The sequence below is a fragment of the Buteo buteo genome, chromosome 12 (genome assembly GCF_964188355.1).
Source record: "Buteo buteo chromosome 12, bButBut1.hap1.1, whole genome shotgun sequence".
NCBI classification, from domain to species: Eukaryota; Metazoa; Chordata; class Aves; order Accipitriformes; family Accipitridae; genus Buteo; species Buteo buteo.
The window spans coordinates 31,867,706-31,884,822 of NC_134182.1; the positions used below are offsets into that span (position 1 = coordinate 31,867,706).

Genomic DNA, 17,117 nt, shown 5'->3' on the forward strand with positions numbered 1-17,117 from the left:
ACAGGCTATTTAGTATGCATATACCCACATTAAACACACACATCTGTTAACACCTACTTTTACTTAAAAAGTTAGAGAACTTGATACACTCTAAGGAAGTTATAGTCTCCTTTGCATATCCTAGAAGGGTTTGAATATTACTTCATTATGCTGCAATCAGATCATATTTTAGATGTCAGACACTGTCACATTCCCTATTAGAAATGGCATGGAGAAATGTCAGGGAACATACAAAGACTATTAGCAAGTGATGGTGATGCACACAGAAGGTGGCTCTCTTTCATCTCCTTCAGAACTGTTTTAGCAATCCAAAATCATGGTGGCTCACTAGATTATGGGAGGTGGTACAAGACAGAAAAAGAAGCATCATCTTAGCAAATGAATTAACAAGCTTTTGAGAGTACTTAAGAGTACTTAATACAAACCCTCTCTAACTTTCTATGTAAACAGTAAATTGTACAGGTAGTACTCAATTCCTTACCTTCACCTTCATATATTACAATTGAATGCCACCAAATGCTCCTTTTTTTGTTTCAGAAGTGATTCCCTTTTCCTCTTTAAATGAAATTCCTCCGCATCTGTTGCCTACACATGAAACCAAACCAGAATATGCATTCGAGGAACGCACCTAATGGGAATTTGGTCTCCAGGGCAGAACAAGATCTAGTCTGCATAAAACCTCTGAAATGCACACAGCATGACAAGGGTTCCTCAGCACCACTTCATTTTACAAATTTTCTCCTACTGGGTTGCATTACTTACCAAGGTAGCTATAGCTGTATATATCACAGCTGGTGACGTGAGCTGGAAGAAAAGGAATATAAAGAGTAGATCTGTATTTATACAAAGACATCAGTTGTATTTGCTCCAGCAGTAGCACAAATTTACCCAGACATAAAGAACATGAAAAGTTTAATAGCGTTTGCATTTCTCAATCAAATCTTTTCAAATACACCAATGCTTATGAGTGAATAGGCTTTCAGAAAACACTTGAAACAGAGCACTTTTTCCCATATATAGAGAATAAATAATAATAAATAATAAATAAAAATTAGCATATGACAATTTATATTCTAAGACTTCAAGATTTTTTAACAGACAGTCTAATCTGTCAAATGCAGTTTTAACAGCAGCCATCAGCAGAGGTGATCTCAGCTGTAGTACAGCTATGAGAATTCCACCCATACGGACTAGCTATGTGATGATGTAGGCATTGAGAAGTTAAAGGGACTGGTTGAAACAGGCTTGGATTTAAGTACAGGAAAGCTTCTCTTTGTAGTCCAGCATGGAGCAAATCTCTGTGATACTCAGCCTTACCTCTGGGGAATCACAAAGCCAACTAAGCATATTTCCTAATAGACTTTCTGTTTTTATATTTTTCCCAGGAAACGCTTTTTTAGAATTAAATCGAGAATATTTTTCCCTCTGCAGAAGGTGTCTCTGTTCCTCAGTAGGGAATCCCAGCTTTACCCTGAAACCAAACAAGGATGGAACAAAAAGCACAAAGGTATAAAACGTCTGTCTTGCAGCTCTCCACAGGAAAGAATAGAGTGGGATAGGAGTACTAGAAAACCTGAACACATTTCAGCATTTATAACTTCTAGTTTATCTTTCTAGCTAGAGTATTCAAATAATGAACCACATTTCTAAAAAATGACTAGTTTTATTTTTCAGAAACAGCTTTCTGTCCTTTCCAAAGTCTACAGATTTTAATGTTATGTATTTTTAGAGATGCAAACATGCATATCTATGCAGGTTTAAACTCTGCTAAAAATAAGGTCACACGAAGGCTTCATAAAGGAAAAAGATGCACAGAAGCCACGGGGAATGTGAAAAAGTGTAATAAATTGGTTTGCACCACCCCTAGCCTGCTCATTTGCTAGATGATCAGAATCTCAGTATTAGAACAACCAGAAAAACAATAGCAAACCCATTAAATCAGTAATATCCTCCAAACACCTTAACACTGTTGTAACTGCAGTGGTAGCAACCCTTAACAGCTCAGCAATTGCCATCATTACAACCAGATAATACCACGTCAGAAGTAACATGATATATAGTTGATACATGCTCTCTGACAAGTCATCAGCAAATCTAATCAGGCACAAAGTCAGACATCCAGATTCATTTTCCTTCTCTGCTCCCACTCCTGCAAAGGTTTAACTTAATACAAGCAAGGAGTCTTGTTGAAATCAGTGAATACTCTTCACGGATAAAATTAAGCAATCAAACAATTCTCTGCAACCCTAAGCTTTTGCCAGCTTTTTGTATTTCTACTTTATGCTAAATGATTGTCAAATAAGGCAGCTTTACTATGTGAACAAATTTGTTATTTCTGCCATAGCCATACAGCTTCTCAACAATATATGGAAATAATTTTATGGATCTGGTGCTGGAATTGTTATATTTGGCATTATCTTGCCCATCTGCTGACATCAACTGAATTTTTTTTTTTTTTTTTTTTTTGCCCCCCCCCCCCAGGCTTCTCCTGGTTTGTCACAAGCCATGTTCCCTTTCTGGCTTTTGTGCACCGACTTCCAGGTGCAGAACCCTGCAGCCTTCAATGCAAACTGGTGGGAGACATCATGGTTTTTAATACTAGGAATTTCTTTTTAATCTGAGAATAACCAAACCTTGGATGAGAGGCTCAGTGAAGCTGTGGAATTTCCATCCTTGGAGATAGTCCAAACACAACTGGACAAAACTCTGGGCAACTTGCTCTAAGCTGGCCCTGCACTGGGGCTAGATCAGACGTCTTTTAGAGGACTCTTCCAACCTACATAGTTCTGTGGTTCTGCAGCTGGGATCTAGCTCATACACACCACAGTAGCTTTCAAGTCATGGCAGTCCTGCACTTCCCCTAGCACCACTCGCCCCATATGTGGAAAAATCCCAAGGTGGAACAACTCCAGGTGTGTGTGTTCTTACTGTTAAGACACGCTGACCGTGTTCAGTGGATCCCCCACCCGCAGCCCGGGCTGTTGCCTCGCTGGGCTCAGCACAAAGCCAGCAGCACGCCTCGCCACAGACACCTCACTGAGGCTTCTCCCGCCGGCCTTCACACCTCAACTGCTCGCCTCCACCGGTTGCTTCCCCGACACCGACAGGCTGACCCCGGCACCGAGCCTCCACACGGACGCTGAGCTCCGAGGCACCCGCTCGGACGCCCGACACCGGCCACAACAACGCCCGCCTCCCTCACGGAGACCCGCCTGCAGGCGGCGCCTCCTCAGGGGCGCTCCCGCCTCACCGCCCTGAGGAGAAGGGGCGGGAACTTCCGCTGGAGACGCCGCTTCCGGGTTAGCGGCGCGCGCAGCCCACGTGGGGCCCGGCGGGGAGCGGCGCGGAGCCAGGTCGGTGTCCGGGACCGGGACCGGGATCGGGATCGGGACGGGGATCGGGATGGGGGCCCGTGCCACCGCCTGCCGCTGTCCCTCTTCTTCCCCGGCTCGGCTGGGCCCGGCCCATCCCCGCGTGTGTGCCCCCCCGAGGGGCAGCTGGCAGCGGGGCCTGCACCGGGAGCGGGGGCGGAGAGGGGGACGGCGTGTCTCCGTGCGACTGCCTTATCCGCGGGCCTGCTTCGGTTTTCTTCCCTTAGGTTTCTTTGGAGGCTCCTTTCCGGGAAGCACGAAGCTATGACGTCGCTGGCGGAGCAGCTGAAGCGGCTGGCGCTTCCCCAGAGCGATCCCAGCCTCCTCAACCGCAGCGAGGTCGCCTCGCTGCTCTTCAGCGGCAAGGAGGCTGCTGGCATCGACAGGGACACGTTTTTTGCAATCGGTGAGTTTGGCCGTTCAGACGCCAGCGGTTTTAAAAAAAGTCTGTCCATAAAACTGCTGCAGAAAGAACGGCGGGAAAGGCAAACCCGTATGCAAAAAAAGGCCAAAAAGGTAATTAAAGAAATTGCAGGCTGGTCAGCATCACCCCAGTCCATGGGAAAATCGGGGAGCAGGTCCTCCTGGAGCCCATTTCTGGGCACGTGAAGGGTGAGGTGATTGGGAAGAGTCGGGGGCCCCAAGGTGGTCAAGGGCTCGAGAATTTGCCCCATAAGAGGGTGTTGGTGAGAGGAATGTCTCTGGTCTCCTTCAGTCTGGAGCAGAGAAGGCTTTGAGGGGTCTAACAGCAGCCTGCCAATACCTCTGAGGAGGTTTTAAGAAGATGGGTCAGGCTGTCCAGAGGAATGCGTGGCTGGAGGACAGGAGACAGTGGACATAGGTTGACACAATAGAGGTTCAAGCTAGATATAAGGAAAAGGTTTTTCACCGTGAGGACAGTCAAGCAGTTGAACAGGTTGTCCAGGGAGGTTGTGCTGTCCGTCCTTTTGAAAACCCCGGTTGGATAATGCCCTGAGCAATCTGGTCTGATTTCAGGGCTAACCCTGCTTTGAGCAGACCCTTGGACTAAAGGGTCTCCCAACATCCCTTCCAGCCTGAACACTGTGATTTCATGAAAATGTGCTGACACCCCGTTCTTTGGTAACATTATGGCCACAAACAATGTAAAGTGGCAGAAACCATTTCTGTGTTTGCACACTTCAGAGACTTTGTGCTTATCTCTGTCCATTTTTGATAGAGAACTTTACCCAGGAATGTGATACTTCTTGAGTAAGAAAGCTGTTTTCTAAAAACAGAAAGATTGATATCGTATATCGGTTTTAAGTAACAAGATTGTAGATATATATGTCTTTGATGCAACACAGAGTATTTTTTAGTTTCTTAAATAGTTACTATAGAAGTGCTGCATGTAATCATTTATTTCTCCCATATTTCAGCCAGCTGCCTGGTTTCTTTATTTCAGCTGAGTTTGTCTGCTTTGTGCTTAGCCATTAATATTTACAAGCTTGTATAAAAGAAAGAAATCATTCCAATGGTTTTCCAGTGGTGTACATGGAATATTGTATTTTAATTTATTCAAAGAGGTACCTTTGCTTGCTTCATCCCTGTAAAATCATAGAATAATTTTGGCTGGAAGGGACCTCTGAAGGTCATTTGGTACTAACCCAACTGAGCAGAGGGCTAGTTAGCGCAGGTTGTTCAGGTCCTTGTTCGGCTGAGTTTGAGAATGGAGGTTTTATGGTCTCTGATCCAATATTGGGCCTCTGATCCAGTGTTTGACCACCCCAGTGTTCAAAAAAAAAAAATAAAATCAATCCATACGTTGACTTGGAATTTCCTGTGTTCCAGCTTGCATCTGTTGCCTCCCATCCTTCTGTTGTGCATCTCGGAGAAGAGTCTGTCTCCATCTTCTTCGCAACCTACACTATGTCCCATTAAGTACTTGCAGACAGCAGGAAGATTTCCTTTTGACTCTCTCTTCTCCAGACGGAACAAACCCAGTTCCTCCTTTTCCTTGTATGTTATTTTCCAGTCCCCTGAACGTCTTGGTGTTCCTCTGCTGGACTCACACCCAGATGGCAATGTTTTTCTTCTACTGATGAGCTCAAAATTGTACACAGTACTCCAGATGCAGTTTCATAAATGGAGGGGACAGCTCACCTCCCCTCAGCCTGCTGGCTACGCTCTCACTAATACAGCCCAGGATGCTGCTGGCCTACATTGCTGCAAGAGCGCACTGCTGATCCTTGTTAATGTTCTTTTTTCTTCATCACTGAAGAAATACTTTAAGTGTAGCAAAAGTTTTGGACTTAGACCTTTTTACTATTTGGTTTGGTTTGCTTAATGAGGATGACATATACGAGTACAGCAAAGAACTTGGATATGCCAGTGAGGAGGTAGATGAGTAGGACTGCTGAATAAAACTGCTGCGTTTAAAGCATTCTTCCATTTTTTTCCACAGGATGCACTGGCTTAGAAGAGCTGATGGGGATTGATCCTTCATTTGAAGTCTTCCAGTCCAGTTTGTTTAGTTCCACATCCAAAGGCCTGGAACGCAGTGTTCAGTCTAAAGCAGTAAATCAGCAGCTGAATAAGAATATTTCATTGTTCCTGATTCACCTGTCCCCTTACTTTATGCTTAAGCCAGCCCAGAAGTGCCTTGAATGGCTGATTCACAGGTAATCCACTGAATATCCTACATGTCAATAGATAAGGCTACTAGAAATGCCAGAATTTTTTCCCCCAGTGAAAGAAATTTTGAATAATTTTACTTTAGTTTTCTGAAAATACAGGTTAAAATGTTAAAAACATCCATTTGGGCTTAGTCTTTATGGGGCCAGACGTTCCTTTTTGCCAATTAGATTTTTGTCTTTTGATAAATTTCTGTGAAAAATTTTATCTGTCATGATATTCTGTATAAAAGCAATTATTTCCTTGCCTGGCTTTCACCAAGTTTGCCCAGCTCTAGCCATCTTGCAGAGGACCTAGAGAGACATTTATATAATATGCTTTTAGAAATGGGCTGTGTAAAATAGCTAATTTTCAATATTAGCTGTGAACCATGAATATCATGCCCTTGTATTATAACATGAGCTGAGTTATGTAGGAAGGTGTGAAGAAAAAACAAACGAAGTATTTTGTGAAGTGATGTTGTATTTATTTATATAAATTAACCTATCCAGATGCAGAAAGTGTAATATTTCATGTCATGAAGGAGTGGGTGATTTTGTTGATACAACCTTTGAATCAAATTTTTTTAATATATGTATTATACTGGAATTCATACTAGATTATTGTAATGTCTGGTTTAATATTGAAATCTATGCAGAAGAAACTAAGATAATCTTAAGTCCTAAAGGGACCTAAAATTATTGAGAGTGAGGAAAAAAACAGCTAGCACTGTTTCTTTCCTCTAGTACATATAGGCTAGAAGCCACCTTGGGATTCTCAACTGTAGGTGGACCATATGTCTGAATCAGTATGACAATCAAGTTGTCTTGCTTAAAAGCAAGTAAACCAGGTGTTCTAAGAAGAACGTGGCTGGGTCTTTTTTTGGACTTGCAGATAATTTTTAACGGTATATATGTGCTTTTTCCTTAGATTTCACATCCATCTCTACAATCAAGATAGTTTGATTGGTTGTGTTCTGCCATATCATGAGACTAAACTCTTTGTGAGAGTTATTCAACTTTTAAATATAAGCAGCCCAACTCATAAATGGCATTGGATGGACCCAATAAGGGTGAAGTATTTAACAGATGCAAGCTGGGAGAAACATGAGGGACTTTATTAATAATATCTTGACTCTGTTACTAGGTTTATGAATATGGCCCACCTGTTCATGTGGTTAGTTGTAGAACTGTACTGAAAGATTTAATTGCAGGGCTGGAGCCTGGATGCCCACCTGTTGTTTCTGCCATCTTTCTTTAAATATAAAGCTAATTATAAAAAGCTTTGATTGTAATTACTCTGTTTTGGCAAAGTACACTTTTAACGTGCAAGTATTTGCTGCTCTGTTTTGGCAAAGTACACTTTTAACGTGCGAGTATTTGCTACTGCTAAGAAGATATGTCAATTATTAAAATATATGTTTATTTGAATATAGATTATATGTAATGCTCTTTGTCACCTGTCTTAGTGTAGATACAAAAAATTCCAGAGGAGTGTGTGGGTTTCCATTACTTATTTCAGTTTAAATGATGTTAACTGATCGGTAGGATTAATTTAGAGATTATATTAATTTTTACTTGGGGTGCTTCACTTTATCCTTGAGTGTTCTAATTTTACCTTTTTTTACCGTGTAAAGAAACCTGGAGTCCCACTGGCAAGGGGTACTGTCATTACACACTGCTACAAAGATCTGAATTTCATGGATTTCATCTGCAGGCTGGTGGCAAAATCTGTGAAGGTTGTTCATTTATTCTAGAAAATTATTTGTTTGTTGTCACTTGGTTTTCCCCGCTATTTACTAATATTTTGAATTACATATCAAATAGTAAAAGGAGTGATTTATTAGTAAACAATGACAATTTCTTTTCTTATTATTTGTATAGATGACAGTCTGTCAGAAATTCTTGCAAGGAAGTGGCTGAGAACCAATGAGCCATGACAGAACAATTTGGCAATACTGTATTACTTAAAGATACTGTATTGCTTCAAAGTACTTCATTGTCTTAATTTATTTTATAAAATCATTCCTTCTGTTGGTTTGTAACTGTGCTTTGAATTTGGGGATATCTTTCTGGGGGGTTGTCATGGGTGTTTTAATCGTATGTCTTCCAATATTAATGAGAAGTTAAATTTGAGAATGTTAGAAGGTGAGGATTTGTTTGTTTTTTCAGTTAATGTCAAGTAGAGTGCTAGTTTTATAGTCTCAGAAGAGTAAGATGTAGGACAGTTCCAATTATTTAGAGAACTAGAATGCATGTATTGTCAAACTAAGCAAAGCACGCACAATAACAGGGTTTGTTCACAGGTGTAGTAGGGGGTATTAAACATATACCAGTCAGCTTCTCAGCTGTCCAGTTCTCAGTCTTGAGCATTACACCAAAATCACAAGTGATTTAGATTACCTTATTATGATTAACTACAGTAGCTGAGGAGCAGCACCCATTTCCTTCTACCTTGTCTGCAAGGGGGAGTAGTAACCTCTGAGGGTTGCTTCTAGGAGGAGGTGATGACTTGAGTTGTTCCAGCATGAGCTGGTAGAGCTTACATGCTGGAGTTCTGAGATTTTGCTGGTTTGGGGGGAAGCCGTATGTGCATTTCCACTTTTCCTGATGTCTGAACAACTGATTTTTCTGTGGTCCAGGTCTTTTCAGAGTGTCCTGGCAACTCAGCTCAATTGAGAGTTCTTCTTGTGTTTTATGCTTCCACCATTGTATCAGCTCTTGGAGCTGCAGAGAAGATAACAGACAGTATAGTCTCTATGCTGCTCCCTTACATCCAAAAGGTACGTGAAGCTTTGTTTTCCTTCCTGTGTGATGAAGTGTACTGTGTTCTGTGGACATGCGTCTGCAGATAACATTCAAGAGGGACATTGTATGTGCAATGTATCGTACCGCTCTTAGCATGCTTTCAAACATCAGGCAGGTGAAGCTCCATGAATAATAATGATTTTTCACACCTCAGATGAGCACTGTAAGAACTCTATTTCCTACTCTGCATGAGGAATGGAGCTGTGAGAATTGGATACACAGTTTGAATGAACCTCTTTGCCTTAGAGACTTGTCGTGCTAAACAATGAGGAAATGGAGTCAGGGTGGACAGCCTGCTTTAATATCCTCCTTCCTCCAGGATTGTTGCTCTGTTAACAGACAGAGCAGCAGTTAGTGAATGTGTCTTCTGTGTGTGTGCACCCTGCATGACAGCTTTTTCTTTTTCCGAGTTGAATTTATAGATCCCTTAAAAATTAACACATGGAGAAGAAGGTGGTGTAATTCCATGGATGTGAGAAAGAAATTATTTTTATGTTAATGGACTCTTTTTTTAATTCGTGTGTGTGTTAAAAATCCACCTTTATCTCTTTTCCTAGGGCTTGAAATCTTCTATACAGGATTACAGAGCTGCAACATACATGATAATCTGCCAGATGACAGTAAAAGTGACAGTGGAGACTTCCTTGGTGCATTCCTTGATGTTACAGATAAGCAAGACATTATCTAAAGTGCCCTCGTTAGTCAGGGACGGCGTGGCGTGCTTGAACCTACTTCTACAAACTCAGAAAGGAGACAAACTTGGGAAGAAGTAAGTCTACATGAATTGAGTTTCCCACTTTTTAAAAGCTCAGGCTGCACTTTGATAATTTGGATTTTTTTTATCCTTCTCACTGAAGGGATACTTTCTTATTTGAAATTTTGGTACTTGACATTTCAAAGGGCTCCCAAGTTTCTTTGGCTTACTTCGAAAATTTGTGTGCTCGCTACAGCTAAGGAGTCTCAGTGGTGCGAGTCTGTCATCTTTTGGTGCCTCTCCTGCCATTTCTCTCAGTAAAGGATTGCTGTCAATGTGCAAAACCGAACCCTGCCAGTAAGAGGTTTTCTTGAAAGTGGGAGTCCTGGAAGAGAAGCTGGCATAATAATGGTAGAGCAAATTTGAGGTTATTTGAATAGCTTGGAAAAAAGAAGTTCCGTTCCTTCAGTGGAAGGGCTTTGAGTTCATATAGTTTGACACCTGAAGTGTAAGTGGTTTTATACCACCACTTCTTTGGTCCCACAAGTCAGGTGTTCTTCTGGAAGTATATGTAGTATTTCGTTCCCATCAATCTGTCTGTCTTGCTCTGCTACAGTTAGTGCTTTTTCTTCTTGGACATTAAATGCACCAATAAACCTCTGGCAATAAGGAGGTGGAAACCCTTGAATCTTTTCAGCACTTGTTTACAATGCGGCTGTTACCTGATGCTGACAGTTGAATCCTTATGAAGTCTGTGTGGTTTGAAAGTGTTGGTAACCCAGATGAACGTACATACTTTTTTTTTTATTATTATTATTTCCTTGTTCCATTGTGTAGGCCGTTTAATTATCTGTGCAAAACCCCAGAACTGGTAACACTTTTGCAAGGCCTTTCAGCAGACTATGATATCTCTCCTCTTCTGCGTTACCTGTTGCCTCACCTTGTTTGCACTGTCATGAAAAGTGATACAGGTAAGTTAGCATACGTTTTTATAATTTTGTTGAGTCCTAAGGACAAATAGCTGTGATCAGTGTTGTGGCTGTGTAATTTTAGTTGCTTCTGCCATTGAAACTGTGCCAATACATGTGAAGACCTGATTGAGCTTTTGTGTGTGTATTGCTTTTTTTCTTTTCCCAGACCCTACAGAGGAGGCTATTTTAGGCATTGTTATATCTATATCGCTTTGATTTAAATGTTGTATTTCAGCAGTAACTTAATTTTCATGTAGGAAATTTCTGACTCTTAGAGATGTATTGTAGTACTGCAAAATCATTTTTAGGTAGATGACATGTACTCCGTATGTAGTTTAAGTAGTGGAGATCTGTGTTTACCTGATGAATTAAATGTGCCTGGGAACAGTCTGGGACAGCAGGGCTGACTGGCATGCAGCAATAGCCTGTTTCTGCACTACTGAGTCTGTTTGCACTGTGGACTTGTAACTGCCAAATCATGACTGGGAAAGCTCTGTTGTTGAAAAGGTCCAGATTCATGCCAAGAAATGCTATAGGGAGTTCCTGACACAGGTTGTGGTAGCACATCTGGAACATTCCAAAGCATTCTTGAATTTATTGGTAGCCTTTGTCATTTAAGTGTCATTGGTATAAAGCATTGCTAGCAGCTCACGGACAGTTAGTGCTACAGTGGCCTTCAGGTTGTGTGCTTGGTTCACCAAATGATGGTGCCTGTACAAGCTATTAGCTTTAATCAGTATGAAGGAGTTATTCTCAAACTATTGCTCATTTTTTATGATTATGTGTTGTCCTTAGATGAACAAGAAGAACCTGAGGAGACACAGAATCAGATTTACATCCAACATCTTGAAGCTATTCTTCAGAGTATACCACTGGAAAAGGATTTAGATCACCTGTTGGCTTCGTGAGTTGACTTTGATTATTTTTCTTCTGCAGTACTACTGTCATTTATGGTTTAATAACAACTAATTCCTGACAATGGTATTAGCATTGTACGAGCATTTTTTTCTGAGTTCCTAAGTTAGCTCCAAACCTGGATTTTGAAAGTGAAACATTCAGTAATCCAGAAGAGCCATGCTTTTAGCACTTGTGGGAGTACTTGTGGGACAGAGTGAAACTTCAGGCTGGGAGCAAATCTGTACTTGCAATAAGTAATGCATATTAATCCTAACCTGTTTAGCAGTGTGCTTTGTAACATTAATGGAAACTGTACTATCCAAAAAATGGTGGCTTTTTCTATTGTTTGTAATTTTAGCAAGTTTCTTGAAGAGTTTATCTCCTGTGGTACAGAGATTGAATCTAATCCCACCAAAATGGCTGCACTCAATCAAAAGATGCTTCCTCTTATCAGACTTCTTGAGAGAAAGTAAGTTCCGTTTTTCTATGACAGACCTGCAGTCTGTAGAGTGATGATGTTAACTATGATCTTGGCTTATTGGGTGTAGTAAGCACAATATTCTTGCCCAAATAATTAGAGTAAAAATAACTGACTCCTAATCTTTGTGCAAATTTTATTTTACTGATCTGTCCTTACATATTTTGTTATGACTGTAACACATGGACACAGACCTACTGGCTTTGTACAGGTGTTTGCTGTTTAGCATGACCTTTTCTGCTCATTATTTATCCTAGTGGTCTGCATATTGTTCATCTGTGTTAAGACATTATCGTTGATTGCCTTTGTAAAGCTACTTAAAATAGCTGGTTCAGATAAGTGCATGTGCATTCACCTTCCTTGTATTTCCCTGTATTTCTCTAGTAAATACATGTTCTTCTGTAATGCTCTGTGGAAAATTTTGGGGGTTTTGTCTGTTGGCAGGTACCCTAAAGCCTTAGACTCTGTGTTGGAGAAGCACCTGGAAGATTGCACAGATGAGGCTGACCAAAATCTTTTTCACCAATTTATTTCTCTTTCATTAAGCTGTGGCAAATACAAGGTAGGTAGAAGCTCAGCTCGTGATCCTAGCTCTTACCTGGTTATACTGTCAGAAGGCTGATATTTTGGGAAAATTCTGCTCTCTCTTCCTCTTTCTAAACTGTCCTGGTTTTGGCTGGGATAGAGTTACTTTTCTTTCTAGTAGTTGGTATAGTGTTATGTTTTGCGTTCAGTATGAGAAGAATGTTGATAACACACTGATGTTTTCAGTCATTGCTAAGTGGTGTTTAGACTAAGTCAAGGAGTTTTCAGCCTCTCTTGCCCAGCCAGCAAGGGAGGGACACAGCCAGGACAGCTGACCCAAACTGGCCAAAGGGATATTCCACACCATGGGATGTCATGCCCAGTATATAAACTGGGGGGAGTGGGGCTGGGAGGGATCGCTGCTTGGGAACTAACTGGGCATCGGTCGGTGGGTGGTGAGCAACTGCATTGTGCATCACTTGTTTTGTATATTCCAATTCTATTATTATTACTATTAGCATTATTTGTTTCTTCCTTTCTGTCCTTATAAACTGTCTTTATTTCAACCTATAAGTTTTACTTTTTACCAGTTCTCTCCCCCATCCCACTGGGTAGAGAGGGAGTGAGCGAGTGGCTGTGTGGTGCTTAGTTGCCAGCTCTCAACATGAACAAAATACCTACCATTCCCACTAACACCCCCCCCTCCCGAACCACAAACCCCCCCAAAAAAACCCCGACAAACCAAAACAACCCAACTTATGTAAATGTGATGGGGGGGGGGGGGCACCTTGATCAAAACAGTGGTAAAATCAAAAGCTATCAGATCTTTCAAGTTCATGTTTATCATGAAGGGTCATGACTGTGAGCTTTTTTTCATGGTTAAAATTTATGCATTTCCACCTGCCCCAATTGCTATCAATACTTTTTTTCCTTAGGAACATGGCCACTACCTATACTGTAGTGGTTGATAGTGACAACATGGTGGTGCCCAGCAAGGTCTCATCTTACTTAAAGATTTTGTCAGTGTCAGAGGCATCTGTTTTAGGAAAGCTGACAAACAACTTTATCACTGTTGAGTGAAGGTGACTTGGTCATTTTTGTTGCATTGATTTTATGAATGTTTACAGTTGGTAACATGGAAGAATAGAGTGACTGCAGAGTTCTTCCTGTGCCATTTCTGAAGAGCAATTGAAACTCAGCCTAACACAGAATAACCATGAGTGCAACAGATCTGTCCAAGGAATTTATTATTAAGAGATGGTTAGTATTATGGCTGTTGTTTGCAATGATTGAAAGACCAAAAGCACTTAGGAGAAGATAATAAACTACATAAAGAAGTGCTTCATGTGTTTTTGTACTGATTTAACAATGGCAGAGATTCTGTGACTGAATACCAAGTGGATTACCAGAAAAAGAAGGCATGCAGAACAAAGGCATATGACTCTTCTAGCCTTTAAGGTTCCTGAGATAAGTGCATGCAGTTGGACTGGCAGGGATGCCTTTTTAACAGTTTCTATCTGTGCTCTGTCACACTGACATCATCACTAGAGCTTTCTCAGAATCCTTATCTAAGTGTAGTGCTTTTCTAGGACAAAAAGGTGTCTGTGGCTTACTGTACTTCTCAAGCTATATTCCAAAAACTGTCTGCTAAAGTGAAGTTGACCAAATTTGAAACAGTTAAAAAACATCATTGTTCTGTAATTGATGCTTTTTGGGTCTGAATTATACTGATTTTCTTCTGGTACAAAAAATTGCTGAAAGAATTTCTTCCATTATCCTTATATATACTTGAAGTATTTTTAACATGTAGTGAGTCACTCTAAAATCTGTATTTCAGTTTCTGGAAGACTCTGATACCTCCCTACTGCTTAGTTTGAATCATCCTCAGCCAGCTGTGCGGGTTCTGGCTCTTCAGCATTTGAAAGATGTTATTGAAACATCAAAGGTTTGTGTCCTGAATCTCTCACTTACAGAACTGACTTAACACATAATATCTTCAAAAAGCTGTTTGCCAGACATATCAGTTGAAGATGAGTGGTACATTAAACTATTTATGTCATCCTCACTGTTTTTCATGGTGTTTTCAGTAGGCTTCTGTCACCATTTTCCTGTATTCTGGAGCCTGGATATAGTTCTTGTTTATTAAGCTGCTTGTAGTCTACGATAAAATCTAAGTTAATGGATTCTTCTGGTTTTCCTTCTTTTGTTGTTGAAAGTTAGTCTGCCTGTGAGGTTTAATTTAGATGATGTTAACTGCTTTTCTTGTACTACGATTCAGATATATCATTAAAAGCCTGTAAATTGTGCTACCCACAAATGATTTTTTTTTTTCCCTTTGGCTCTTTTCCTTTGTTTTTTCAGGAAGGCTTTGATCAGTCTTTCATAGAAGAAGCAATTTTTGGTCGGCTCAGGGATGACAACAGAGATGTTGTAATGTCTGCTCTCAGTTCTTTGGAGGTAAGTCTGTATCTTGATATGTTAGGTGAGATTTTAGCTGGTCTTGAATATGTGTCTGGAATGTATTCTTTGTAATTGTCCTTCTACTCATGTCCTTAGTGTACGGCTTTTGTCCTTTAACAGGATGAAGTAACACAAATTTAGGAGGCTTGTGTTGTTTACCACCTCACAATTCCCCGGATTTCTGCTTCCTAATCTTTCCCAAAGTGTTTGCAGTTAACCTGAACTTATTCATGTTTTTTTTATGTAGCTACTAAAGCATATTTTAATCTTTGATTATTACTTGAAGTGTGCTTTCTGCTTATCCTGTACATTTTTCTATAAAAACGCAAGCCATGTTATCTGCCTTTGGGATGGAAAATGGTGCGGTGACAAGTCATTACGCTAGTGAGAAGTGCTCAGTTGAGTTTTTCCGTATGAGAGTCACTTGGTCAGTTGATAGTGGCCAAGTCCTAAACTCCAGCTCAGATTTACTGGATAGGACTCTGGTATGCATTGTACTGATTGTTTCCAGCTAGAGTAACAGTCTTTCTTTATTGCTTCTGCTAGTAGTAGTGGAGAATATTATTAGCAGTAGTATAATTGGTCTTGCGTGTTCATTCATTCTCAATCACTAAAAATTAGGAATAGAAGCACGTGAGTGCTTCTTTAAACTTTAGTAACTTTTGTTAATGTGCCTTATATCTTTGTCATACAGATGCTATGTAAAGTAAAAGCAATTCTTACTTAATTATAAAGTGTTTTGCTTATTGTTTATCAATTCTACCAAACATTTCTGCATTCAATAAATTCTCCATACTTTAGCACATGAAGAGGGCATACTGGGCAGCCTTATAACTTCTGTTTCCCCTGATAATTTTTTATTACCTTTTTATTACATGATCATCAATAGGAATGCAATTAGTAATGTTTGATCCCCGTTTCCACTTGGTATAGCAGATGCATTTTCCATTATGATATGGTAAATTATATTGTATTTTATTATGCTCTCATTTATTTTTCTTGATTACTTTTTAGATTTTCAGGAAACAAGTCAATCCAGAAGTACTAGTATCAAGTCTTTTGAACATCTTCCAGAGAGTTGATCTTTCAAAGGATGGAAAGTGGTATGTTTGTGACTTTTTTTAGTCTACATTCTTTCTGTATAAATTACATTTTTTAAAAGTAACTCTAAAGAATACTTTCAAAACTGCTTTTCCCTTCAAATACTTTTTGTTATGCTATATCATAGAGATAGATAAATATATCATAGAGATTTGCTATTTCATAGAGAAAGGTTCAATTATTTGCATACCATTTCCCATGAATTCCTTATTTGTTCTCACTGCTATTTGGATTCAGAAAATCACCATGGAAAATGGAGAACAAATAGGAAGAAGTGTTGCTGGTATCATTGAGCAATGGGTTTTCAACATGACTTGTTCTCTTTTAGGTACAAGGTTCTGGAGCGAGCAATAAAAATTTTAGTCAAAGAGGAGATCTTGAAAGAGAAAAAAGAACTACTAGATGAAGCAGTAATGCAGTTGTTACCTTTTATGGTAATCACTAATGCAAATTCAAAGTCTTCAGACTGGAAAATGACTGTTTGTCTGTCAGAATCTGATCTCTGCTCCTTACACCCTTTACTGAAAGGTTGGCCAGAAGGTAAAGCATTAATCGTAACTAATTTGATAAAAATTGTGAAAATTGAGGACATCATCCTTATTGAACATAAACACTTATTGAAGGAGACTGGCTGTTATTAACAAACTCTCATGCTTTGAGTGTGAATGGAGTTCTTTAAAAATCTCTTTGAAAAGGTGAAGAAATTGTCTAGTATGTTTCTGACTGTTTCTAAATATTATTGAGCCACCAGTGTTTTAATATGTGATTTTTATACCTAAATTGTCTAATTATTTTTTTCCTTGGAATAGCTCTTGAAGAGGCAATTAAATCTAGCAAGTCTGCAGAGTTGATTGGAGTGGCCAACAAGAAAATGATTCTGCTGTTTTCTAAAAACATGACTTCAGGGGACCCTTCCTTACTATTGCAAATGGTATGTGTACCATGCTACCCTAACCTTAAGAGATCTTACTTTCCAGGTGGTCACTGTAGTGATGTGATGTAGGTATGTGATATAGAAGAATAAAAGAACCTGATACAGAAAAACTTTGTATATGCCTTTCTTAGCATTAGTGTGCTATCATCAAGCTGCTAGGCAAATATGTATATATTGAATAACAAACCCCAATACAATCTAGATAAAACAGGTTTCTACCTTAACATAACGAAAAGAAGTGAAGCTAT

The 17,117-nt window shown here is 39.9% G+C and overlaps 1 protein-coding gene across 4 annotated transcripts in view; it reads left to right on the forward strand.

The window, feature by feature from the left end:
* The first annotated feature begins 3,281 nt into the window (after positions 1–3,281).
* HEATR1 (HEAT repeat containing 1) overlaps positions 3,282–17,117 on the forward strand; it is a 39,514-nt gene continuing 25,678 nt past the window's right edge. For all 4 annotated transcript variants that reach the window (XM_075043212.1, XM_075043213.1, XM_075043215.1 and 1 more), the window contains exons 1-16: positions 3,282–3,353; positions 3,599–3,777; positions 5,794–6,010; positions 6,933–7,074; positions 7,639–7,740; positions 8,644–8,784; positions 9,367–9,578; positions 10,341–10,474; positions 11,270–11,378; positions 11,730–11,840; positions 12,294–12,411; positions 14,212–14,319; positions 14,736–14,831; positions 15,849–15,937; positions 16,264–16,475; positions 16,745–16,866. In XM_075043212.1, coding sequence (XP_074899313.1) covers positions 3,636–3,777; positions 5,794–6,010; positions 6,933–7,074; positions 7,639–7,740; positions 8,644–8,784; positions 9,367–9,578; positions 10,341–10,474; positions 11,270–11,378; positions 11,730–11,840; positions 12,294–12,411; positions 14,212–14,319; positions 14,736–14,831; positions 15,849–15,937; positions 16,264–16,475; positions 16,745–16,866 — 2,055 coding nt within the window. In that variant the 5' untranslated portion in view covers positions 3,282–3,353; positions 3,599–3,635. The remainder of the gene's footprint in view (positions 3,354–3,598; positions 3,778–5,793; positions 6,011–6,932; positions 7,075–7,638; positions 7,741–8,643; positions 8,785–9,366; positions 9,579–10,340; positions 10,475–11,269; positions 11,379–11,729; positions 11,841–12,293; positions 12,412–14,211; positions 14,320–14,735; positions 14,832–15,848; positions 15,938–16,263; positions 16,476–16,744; positions 16,867–17,117) is intronic.